The sequence below is a fragment of the Schistocerca americana genome, chromosome 9 (assembly GCF_021461395.2).
Source record: "Schistocerca americana isolate TAMUIC-IGC-003095 chromosome 9, iqSchAmer2.1, whole genome shotgun sequence".
Lineage (NCBI taxonomy): Eukaryota > Metazoa > Arthropoda > Insecta > Orthoptera > Acrididae > Schistocerca > Schistocerca americana.
The window spans coordinates 146050705-146062742 of NC_060127.1; the positions used below are offsets into that span (position 1 = coordinate 146050705).

At 41.1% G+C, this 12038-nt stretch overlaps 1 protein-coding gene across 4 annotated transcripts in view; it reads left to right on the top strand.

Moving 5' to 3' along the window:
- The window catches only part of LOC124551302 (fasciclin-2), a 913050-nt gene that overhangs the window by 880791 nt on the left and 20221 nt on the right, over window positions 1-12038 (top strand). For 2 of the 4 annotated variants that reach the window (XM_047126311.1, XM_047126312.1), the window contains exons 15-16: window positions 3902-4103; window positions 11594-11698. In XM_047126311.1, coding sequence (XP_046982267.1) covers window positions 3902-4103; window positions 11594-11698 — 307 coding nt within the window. The remainder of the gene's footprint in view (window positions 1-3901; window positions 4104-11593; window positions 11699-12038) is intronic. The other 2 variants (XM_047126313.1, XM_047126314.1) reach the window with 1 other exon arrangement.

A 12038-nucleotide genomic window follows, 5' to 3' on the forward strand; every position in this document is an offset into this window, starting at 1 on the left:
CTCATAATAATTTCACTGTGTAGGGGTCCATGTCTTTTATGTATATGCTACAGGCTATTTGGAGCCATCCCCATTCCTGTGCCCCGATGCCACAGACACGCACCAAGAACACCCCGGTGCCATAGACAGCTGCGTCAACCACCACAAGGAATGGAGAACCAGGAGAGAATGGTGTTTCAAGGGGCAGATTTCAGTACAGCTTTCAGCTGCGCAAAAGCCAAGTCTCGAGCAGGTGTCCAGTTGTGGGACACATCCTTTTTACACAACTCATTGGAAGGGTTGCGCAGTATAGGCTGCTTGGGGTAAGAAGTTGGAGTAATAGTTGACTTTGCCCTAAAACACCTGCAGTTTAGGTAAGTTCGTCAGACAGGGTAAGGACACTCTTGTTACGACATTCTGATCAGTGATCTCGATTCCCTCTTTGGTGTTCCAGAGCCCCAAATACTCCACTTTTGTCTGAAAAAACCTGCACTTGTCTTACTAAACGATGAAGGCCAGCGTACCACAGGACCGTAAAAGGAGTGTGGAGATCGTGCAAATGGCAAGAGGTTCCTACGACAGTGAGATCGTCGCAACTAATTCACGTTAGCCAGAACGTATTGCGTCAGCTGTCACAGAACCCTTTGGGAAATTGTGGGGGCGGAGACGGTGCCAAATGAGACCCACTTATACTTACACAATCCAAAAGGTTTATTTATAACAATGAGTGTTCTGTGATTCGTCATCTAAGGTTAATGAAGTCAGTCTCGGAGTAGTATTCCATTCAGCAAGTCTGGTGAGGAAATCGTCTGGCTGGAAATAAGATAACTTTCCACCTGCAACTGAGCATTGGTTGCCAGTTATTATCCTTGCTGTACTGTGGACTATTTGATAACAACCTCATTTGGCACTTGGTCTTTCTCTCTGGTCACAGTTTGTGTTCTCTTCTGCAGCTGCCCTTTCTGATATGTGGCTTCACCTGTTTCTCTGGTGGGTTCTGTCTGTCCACTGATATCTGGCTATTCATGACTATAGCTGTGGTCATCTGTGTAAAGTGGCTGAAAGACTGGGAAACTTCCAAGTTTGCAAGTAGGTGCTGGACATCCACGCCTTATCACAGAACACAGAGGTCAGAGGCTCGCCTACACTGCGGAAAAGGATACTGCGCCACAGATATGTGGTGTCGGGGTTAGGATTATGTTACAGAGGGCATTCACTCAGTCTTTCACGGTACACGTTATAATTGAAGGCGCCATGTATGACAGCTGTGGACTGTTTGAAAATTATTGCGGACAACCTGCATCCTTTCATGCTCGATGTCTTCCTTGTCTAGATGGCATCTTCCAAGAGGATAACTGTTCCGTGTCACGAGGCTAGAACCGTGCTACAATGGAGCGCAATAGTTAACTCGTGTTGATGTCTTAGCCACCTAATTCACTTAATTTGAAATCAGTGGATCACATCTGGGAAACTATCAGATGCCAGTCCCGTGCCTACAAACCACCGTCCTGTAATTTACAGGAATTGCGTAATCTGTGTGTAGAATCTGGTGCCACATACCTGCAGAAACCTATAAAAGACTTGTTGAAACCGTGCCACAGAGAATCAATGAAGTATTGCATTCCAAAGATGGACCAGCATGCTATTAAGCAGCTGGTCATAGTGTTTTGGCTCCTCAGTATAAACACAGGAAATACACCGAAGGCTGTAAGTCGTAGATCGGCTGACAGTACTTCTGCTTTCTCTTATAACCTTTGGCTGTAGTTCATACTTACAGATGTGAGCTGTGTGTAAACACTTCATGTGTGCATTGTCATTGTGATTTGATGATAAGTGTAGAAATATTTTTCATCTTATTCCTGTGGACACAGCTGTGATGGAGTGAGTGGACGGGAAGGGAGGTACCAGAAGCGACCTCTTATACCTGCAGTGTATGCTCGTTCCATGAGAGCACTGGTAATTCTGATAAAGCTCAGTGCTAACACAGTGTTTACCGCTAGCACTACAGCTTCCATACGGTGTTTACATATACGGATTCTTTTTTTGTGTGGCACCCAGTTCCGTAAGATGCATTTCAACACATATAATAATGCTACACAAATCAGTGAATGTTGAAACTGACACTCGGCAACAAACATGCAACACTTAGCCAAACATGTTTAAAATAAACATTGTCCATATGTTAGACCTGAAGATGAGACAGTTAAAGCCGCAAAACATGTTGTGGAACTAATAAATAATTTTGGCGTCCATATTCAGTATGTTTTACTTGTCATTTGATGTATAATTGCCACTGTCTTAATTTACAATTCAACAACTTACAGTTGTTATGGAAGTACATTTGATCGGCAGGTTCTTTGTCATTGTGGTAAAGGACCCTGAAATTTGAGTAGTATTATTTGTTTTGTGTGCCACAGTATGTTAAGAGTATATTTTTTGAGCAGATGGTGGTCAGAGAGAGATAGACACACCTTGTTGGAGTATGTTGTGGCTTTAACCTGAAGAGTTGTTTGATGCAGCTTGCCACTTTATTATGTCCTGTGCAATCCTCTTCACCTCAGATTTGGATGCAGCATACATCCATTTGAACCTGCTTACTGTAGTTCAGCCTCGATCATCCTCTACAGTTTTTCACCCACGTACTTCCCTGCATTATCAAACTGATGTTTCCTTGATGCGTCAGGATGTGTTTTAGTCAAGTTTTGCCCTAAATTTATTTTCTCAACAATTTGAGTTACTACTCATTAGTTATTTGGTTTACCCATCTAATATTTAGCATTCTTCTGTAGCACAATGTTTCAAAAGCTTCTAATCTCTTCTTGTCTGAAATGTTGACTGTCTGCATTTCATGCTTTAGACAAATATCTTCTTAAAAGACGTCCTAACACTTAAGGGCGTTTTTGAAGGTTTTTCTTACTTTTGCCAGTTATATCCTCTCTGCATCTCCCATCATCAGTTATTTTGCTGCTCAAAATATCAGATGTCATCTATTACTTTTAGTGTGTTATTTCCTAATCTTACTCTTTCAGCATCACCTGATTTAATTCAGCTGCAGTCTGTTACATATGTTTTACTTTTGTTGATGTTTATCTTGGAACTTTTGGCAGGGTAAGCAACCATAATCCTCCAACTCTGTTGCCAAAGTGGTGTTATTTGCTCATGCTCCACGAAAGAACTCCTGGCTGTGGGTTTTTGGAAATCACAGGTGTATGCATCAGTGTGTGTGAAAGTTTCAGTCACACCTGAGGGCATACGCAAATATAAGGGTGTCCACAGAAATTTGTCCTTGGGGAAGGATTCTAAAATTACCAGGTTTGGTGTAAATGGATTGGTCAATTTCAAGGGTGCCACACTGTGTTTTGTCTGGAGTGTGGCACTATATGGGGCAGAAACATGGACACTGAGAGGAGAGGCTGAAAAAATGTTAGAAGCATTTGAGATGTGGATGTGAAAACTTGCCTTTTGGCAGAACAGTAATGATGATCACGCTACAAGATCTGCAATTTATAAGTGATACAAAAAACTTATCGTATGCTACAGAATTGATGGTTAACCATCATATATGAGAATTCTGTAGTGAATAAACACTCCTACTCAAGATTCAATGGGGTTTGGGGGGGGGGGGGGGCAGTAAGTGTGCCTATTTGCCCCTGCCACATCCTTCCCCCACCCCCCCCATGCCCCTCTTGGATACGTACGCTCGTGAAAAGCAGTAAGTGTAAATTAGGACCAGAGCCTGACATAAATTTATGTAATTCATTATACTTTAACAGTTGAGTTTTAATCGGGCGGGGAAAGTGCCCTTCGGGATACATTCTATTCTGGAACGAGGGATGTCCAGATGCCATTTTGAGGATGCTGCTGCCAGTACTGTATTGCTTGTCGCGGGAGCCTAAACTGTCGTGACGATTCCTCGGCACAGGCGTCGCAAATGTGGAGGATGGCAGTGAGGGTCAGATGAGCTCTGCGGCCATCGTGGTGTTGGTGGTGGCGGCACTGCTGCTCGCACTGCTCGTTGTCGACCTGGTGTGCTGCCTCGTGTGGCGTGCCGGCCTGATCGCCGCGCTCTGCCACCGCTGCTGCTCTGCCGCCAAGACGGACGACTCGGATGCCAAGATTGCCAGGTACTGTCCTCCTCTCCCAGTACGTAACGTGATGGCATGCGGTCGGAAAGCTCCCCTCCTACTGCTAAGGTACCTGTACCTTTGCGTCAGTATGAGAGTAACGGTCATTATAATTGTGATGATATCCACCAGTGATAAATTAATGTGATGAGCAATGATACTTGTAGTAGGTGGAGCAGATAGTAATAATACTGACGGTGGGAAGCACTGAGGATGATGTAGACGATATACAATATGCATCTTCCTGGTAGATTAAATCTGTGTGCTGGACTGCGACTCGAACTTGGGATCTTTGCCTTTTGTGAGCAAGTTCTCTGCCGACTGAGCTGTTCGAGTGTGACTCGTGACCTGTAATCACAGCTTTACTTCCGCCAGTACCTCGTCTCCTACATTCCTAGGTACTGGCTGAAGTAGAGCTGGGAGGACCAGTTGTGAGTCATCCTCGGGTAGCTGAGTAAGTAGAGCACTTGTTCACAAAATGCAAAGTTCCCGAGTTTGAGGCGCAGTCTGGCTCACAGTTTTAATCTGCCGGGAAGTTTCGTATCGACACACACTGCACTGGACAGTAAAAAATCATTCAGGCTACAGTATGTTATGAAGATCTTTTGAGATTATTTCCTCAGTTTCTGCTTAAAAAAAGATCTGCACAGTAGAGACTAGAAGCACTATTAAACTGATGACATAACACATTTGTGAAAATCTGGTGTGATGAACTGCACTTCAAAAATATTTATTCGCCAATCTTCAGGCGTACAGCCCATTGTCGGTGATATCTGATACAGATGATAAAACAAACAAACATATGCGTGCATATGTCGATAACACGAGAATACTTTGTATACACTTAAGTTGAAAAATAAGAATAGCTGCATACTGTGCACATCCACATCAAACGACGTGATAGGTGTAAAACATTTATGATGAATATAAACAGAGTCAGTCTAGCAACATAGAAAAATATATAGTTTTAGCCTCGCATTTAACTAGTACAGTCAACAAAAGAAAATTAGGGGAAAAATTTTGTGTAGTCATAAATTCTTGTACAGTGACTGGAAGAAGTGTCATGAACGACGTACTAAAAGTTCTGTCTGGTGGGGTGTGAGCTTGGGGATGGGGGTTATTTGAAGGTCACTTTTAAAATTTTTTACTGAATAGTTGAAAAAAACTTGGCATCTAGTGTAAGTGTTTTCCTGTTCAAAATTAAATGGCATAAAATTTGCTACAAGAAAGGTCCTACTGATTTTTTCTGTTGGACTAATAGTTTCCACATTGCAGGGGGTGGAAAATTCCCAGATTATTTAGATACTGTTTTAATGGTACAAAATTAATGTTTGCTGTTAAGTGAAGTCCATTAAGAAGAAATATTAATAGTGTGTACCATATCTAAGTGCAAGTAAAACAGTATTAAGGAGTAAATTGTATTCTGTGGGTGTTACAAGGTGGAAAAGGTGGGGGCAGTGATGGAGTGTACAAGGTGAGGGAAGGTAGGTTGCCGGATTGTGGTCATGCAGTTTCCTCCTTCATTGGTCTGGAAACTGAGAAAACTTTCTCTACCTCACTGTCACAAGAAGCAACTAAGGGTATTTCACAAAGTTATACTGACCCTTCCGCAGCTCACCTTATGCATCGTTGCTACGCAGGATGTAGACGTGCCGGGGAGTGGTTATTTTTCACACAATGTGTTAACAATACATAGAATACAGATACAAATTACTAATAATATAATGCCTGAAATGCATGTGTGCAGAATCTACATAAATCTCTACACACTGTTCTACACTGCTAGAGGGAAACTGATCCTTTGTCAGCCTGGTCGGATCCTTTGTCAGCCTGTATACCAGCTGTAGCATTCTTCCAGGGAAGGCAACTTCCTCCACCACGAGTGGTGCTCGCTTTTAAGCATACAAACAGACCATACCTTACTAACATTTCCTTTCCAGTTCTCTCACGCGAGTAGACAAAAACTTCTCTGAACTCGTGTTTTTTAGTAGCATCATTTTCAGTTTATTAAGTGAATACCTATTTGCAGCTGTTAAGTGAGCTATTGTGTAACAAGAAAGCTCCACAACTGAAGCTCTCAACTGTCTACTAAAGTGAAGAGCCTGTACCAAGTATGACAATAAGGATTGCTGGAATACTTTTCTTAGCATGAGGTGTACCAAATGCATCATGCCAGACTCAGCTGTTGCAACACCTGAAGAGGCTCAAAGGCTTAAATGGGCTCTCTCTGTAATTTCAACATACAACTTGCAGTGTATTATGTAGGTTACCGTTCTAGATTTGAACTTGTTCAGCCCTTTTCCGCCAGGCGTATTGACTCCCACCTTGCAAGATATACTGTGGATGTGTGGCTAAGTGGCTTCAGTAAGTGCAGTGCACTCTACGAGTGCCAGATATTCCCGAATGAAAGAGCCTACCATTAACGTAATTAATGGTGAAAGAAGTGCAGTAACTTTCTGGTCGTTCATTAACTGACCACCAAGTGATTATGAGGCTTTACAATATCCGGTGAATTACAGAAAGCAGCAAGATGCCACAATTACTAATCCAGTCCCTTTCCCACCAACACCTCGTGGGTCACTGACGACGTCACACTTACAAATTGAGCACTTCTCAGCCATTGTTCACAGGAACATATTTTACATAAAAGCTCACTTAACAACTGAAAATAAGCTCTTTCTTAGTGACTGAACTAATTTTTTCTGTATTTGACCTGTTTTGGTCGTCATTGAGTGGGCTAAATCATGGATACAGGACCACAGTAAGGTCCATAATCCATAATCTCATGGTAAACACCAGGTGTCTTTCTCTGTTGTGCACAGATTATCAAGTGTACGTGTTATAAAACTGTAAAATGCTAAACACAATGGGAATGACGGTGTTTGCAAAGCACTCGTAAACGAGGCCACGAGATGCTTGTTCTACCAGGTGTGTGTCAAGTGCAATGTTAGATGCCTTCAGACACATATCCAGTTCATTTCAGACATTGCTGTCGCTGTGGAAAACATGGTGAGTGCATGCACAGATATCTAGGTGTGGTCTCAGAAGTAACCCGGACAGGCACTCCACATTTTCTCACAGCAATGGCAGTGTCTGATATGATCAGAAGTGTGACTGGCAGGTGTGACATTGTACTTTACACACAACTTATAGAATAATTATGTGGTGGTCATGTTTACATGTGTTTTAAAAACGCTGTGATTCTCATTCCATTCAGTGATGTACAGTTTTATAACATGTACACAAGATGAACTGTGTATGACAGAGGTAAGGCAGTTTCTGTTTACTGTGAGATAATAGACCATACTGCGGTCATGCATCCGTGGTTATGTACAGGGTAATAATTATATCGCTAAATATTTGCAGGCTTTCAATGTTTCTAGATCAACACTTTCATTATCATCATAAAGATTTTAAACACAGCTATCACACCTTTTGCTGTGGGCATCCACAGCACGTAAGTGTTTTTCAACTTGTTGTATACAAAGTGTTCTTGTGTTGTTGACGTAGGTATGCATATGTTTGTTGTTTATATTGGTCTGGCAACACTTTTGAGGTGCTGGTGTACAACAAAATGTCATTTATTGATTACAGAATTTAGAACCCAAAAAAATTTTAAATGTGCATTTAATCAGTATAAATGTGCAAAACAATACACGTGTGATGAGTAGACTCATCCTACTTTGACACAGCCAAAGTGAAACTGTTTGAATTACTAATGAACTATTTATTGTGCTGCCCTGGTGTGTGATCATTGTCTGTGTTGAGCTGTGTCTTTTTGCTGTGGCAAGTTTCATCAAAATCTTATCAGTTCTGTGGAGAGGACAAGCAATTTATGAAAGGCGTGTTCTCTTAGCTTGCAGGAAACTACCAGATATGAGGTTTTGTGCAGAAGAAATGAGACTGGAGGAAAGTTTTATATTTACCGAATGTGTTCAGTTAGAGATTGCTGCAGAAGTAGGACACATTTGAGTTTTCACATCTCTGCATTCCTTCCTCCCTCAGCTAGAAGCGTATCTGTGCGTCATTTCCTGTGAAGTGACGCAGAAGCTCGACTGGTTTTGTCTCACGGTTTCTGAACACACCTTTAGTGAAGTTCTTGTTCACTGCCTCAGAGCTGATGCAATTTTGATGAAACCTGTCACAGTGGAAGGACACAGTAGAAGGTCAAAAAACACATGGCATGACAGATACTTTCTTAGTGATGTCTAATTTCTTATGTGTCAAGTGCAGTGTGTCATCTCTAACTATCCTGTGTGGCATTAGCTGGTACTTTGCGCCACTGTGTTACTGCCAGTTTTGTCAGCACTAACACAGTCTTTCCTTACGTAGTAATTTCCTTACCACTTAAAATATCCTGCTTTAGGACTCCTAAATAACTTGTTGACGTATTTAAGTTTAAGCACTTAATAAAATAGCTTCATAATTTTGTTATTTCCACTTAAAGCCAAATTGTGGAACATCATTCTTGTGTGGGTAGTATTTTAGCCTAAAATAAAAAAAATGACTGGGATGCATTAATGTATTTAGTTTTTATTATTGCGTTCTCAAAAAATAAGAAAAGTTTGAGCCCTTCTATTGCAGCCAACATTTAGTTACGTTCAGTATATGGCTCTCGAGTCGGCTGCCAGAACACGTTTTGTGTGCCCTACAATATTTCCTCGAGCCAACTGCTCGACACTGTCAAGTTTCATCTGCTGGTGTCCACGCTGCAACGGACTTGTGGAGGTCTCATCTGAAAACTGCATACACAAGACTGAGTTGCTTTCAGACAGATGACAGCGTGTGGTTCAGAGCCCCCTACCAGGGGCCAGGTGTCGCTGCTGCTGGGATCCAAACCAGAAGTGTTGTTCAGGTGGATCGTCCACTACGCTGCGGTGGAATTTCCTTCTAACATCCAATGGCAGCAAGCATGGGGTCTCAGGCTGTACTTACGAGGGGACCTTCTAAGGCAGTACCACAAAATTCTCAAAAATGTCCCCTTTGAAAATTAGATTTCCGAGTGCCGTTTAGTACAGTGCAATTGTGGTATAGTGATGAATTTGTCGGAAGTTCAGCATGTTCCATAATCAAATTGTAATTGGAGAGTCACTGGTTTGAATCTTGCTAGTAGCATACCTCTTTTCCTGTTTCTGATTTCAGTCATTTTTACCAAATGTAAATTCTTCTTAACAAATATGGAATCATATTTTTAATAAAAATAGCATCATTTTATTATTAATTACTATTCATGTGAAAATGCGAATATTCACAATAAATTAAAATTTGGTACAAAAATGTCACACATCAGATAACAAATCAAATACTTTTTAATTTTGCAGAAAATCAACAATATTATTGGTGTATATAATTTTCTTTCATTTAAAAAAAAGGTATTTTGCACACCTGTACCAAATTGTAATTTACTTTCATACAATGAGTAATTAAAAGTAAAATATGTTATTTTATTTAAAAAGATGAGTTCATATTTATTAATTAACATCTGCATTTGCTAATAATTATGAAATTTAAAAAAAAAGTAAGTATGCGAGTACGGTATCATCAAATGAATTTATGGTTAACAATCAGATTATGCTATTTGCTGAGCTACTGACCAATTTGTTAACAGACAACTGCTGTTGTTATGTACTTCACAATATCCTGAAGTATTATCCTCAGAGAGGCATTTTATTTATTTATTGGAAATTGATTTCCAGGCACTGCTTAGACCCTATCTATTAGGCTGTCAGCTGTGCAGATGTACTGTCTTTTTTACCTTGAAGGCAAAACTGAATACGATCTTTGTCTTCTTGTCTATTGTGTACTGAGGCAATAGTCTGTCATTGCACATTTTTCCAGTTGGCTCAGACATGTATCATCACAGGGGTGTTCATCACATCGGTCTTGCACGATACGACATGCTTGGCTAGTACACACCATTCCACCCACAAAGAATCTTGTATACATCTCGCTTTCATAGTCCGAGATTGTCTTTGACAGTATCCGACAAATGTGTCAACGTTTTAGATGATTAAGGGTACATCTAATGTTGTGTCCCTTGAGGTCTCTTCCAATGTTTCAGGAAATACTGCCAGTGTACAGCAAGATGGATAGAGAGAGCCATATATTGAACAGATCTGCCAGGAAAGCTTGAAGAGTCATCCTTGTTGATTTTTGTTACGTGGGCATTAGGTCACTGCCTAAGGCATGTTTCTGTGCCTAACATTTTATGTGCTAATGTGGGAAACATCATTAGTAGATAGCAGTTTCAAACTCAAAACAAGCTCAGCAAGCTGGAACTGTTTATACATATCTGTGCTTGTGAGTATTCACAATAAATTCGTGTGATCATTTCCTAAGATTGGAGTCATACCGTCATCCATTATGGAGCTTGTAGTGAAAAAAAATTGACCCACTGTGCTTTATTTTGGAAAAAGATCCACAAGTTGTCTAATTTTGATCCTTTTTTTTTCATTTAAAGTTGTTTTTGTGCTTTTGAATTTCTGTGGCCTCTCTGGAGATCTTATTTTAGTAATGGTTGGACCTTCATAAAACTGTAGGATTGGTGAAATGAATTCTGTGGTTCCGTTGTCCCACTGTGCAATCTGTTATATCCATTTTGTGTGGGACACCCAGACAAAATTGCACGTGTTCTTTCAGCCTAATGTTAATGCTTCTTGTAGCAGTTTGTATGTACACTTGGCCTCATATGGAATGGATTTGTGCAGGGAATGCACTGGGATCACAGAATCATTAATTTCATTTCTCTAATACTTAGCTTTATCAAGGTCCAGTCATTACCTTGCCAGTATGTACAGAGATGTCAAAAGCACGAAAACAACTTTAATAGAAAAGAAAGAGGATCGAAATTGGAACTAGGATTCGACAATTTGTAGGTCTTATTGCTTAATATAACAAATGGTACTAAATTTTCTACACTGTAATCCCCGTAGCATGTGCTGACATGGCTCTGTGATATTAAGCAGTAGTCCAGTTACATCATGACTCAACTGTTGTGTCAGTAATTATAAACAGTTTTGTTCGTTCAGATCGTTCAAGTTGAAAATTTCTGCCGTAGTCTTTATAGCCTCAAATGACATCTCGAGCATTAGGAGACAAACTTTTGGGTGCAGAAACATCCCTCAGGCTACAGCCTAGTGACAGTAAAACAAAAATCTACAACGATGCAAGTACCGGTCACGAAAGCTCACACTGTATGCCGTGAAGAGTAACTTTAGTTTTATTGTCCACTGACTGTCTTCCAGTCTCATCTGTGAGGAACTGCAATTATTTCTCATTTATCCCATTGGTCATTTGTCTTGTGCATTCACTGCAAAAAAACTTTCTCCACCAGGGGAGTCACAGCACCGTTACAGGTGGCAGAAAAATTGATGAGTGCACAGAGTCAGAGCTGTGAGTATTCGAGACCGGTCCGTACCACCTGTGACACGTCTGTGCCTCCCCTGTGAGTGCAAACGAGAGAGTAAGTGGAGTGTGGGGTTTGTGTGAAGCCTTTACAGCTGGCGCTTCCCCCTGCCGTACTGCAGCAACAAGGAGGACCCGGCCATGCTCGCCCCCGCTAAGATGCAGCAGGCCACTGTCAAGATCCCCGTCATGTAAGGCTGACGCTCGTCTCTTTCGTCACGTGGCTGCCGCTGTGACTGCCTGCCGTATTCTCTTTTGTTTTGCATGACGTTTGGGACGAGCTCTCTTATTTCCCTTTGTAGCTCGGTTGATCTGCTAGGCTTACTAGTAATTTCTCCTTATTGTGAGACTGGTAAAGAAATGTGGATTCTTACAGCGGATGTAAGAGTAGACAACGTAATCAGTCGAGAGACGTGGTGATCTGTGTTATGTATTATCGATTTTAGTGGTCTCGATCACAGTATCGTGCAGTGTCAACTAGGTGATAACAAGCTTCAATTGACCAGCAACCATTCTCAGATATACAGAAAG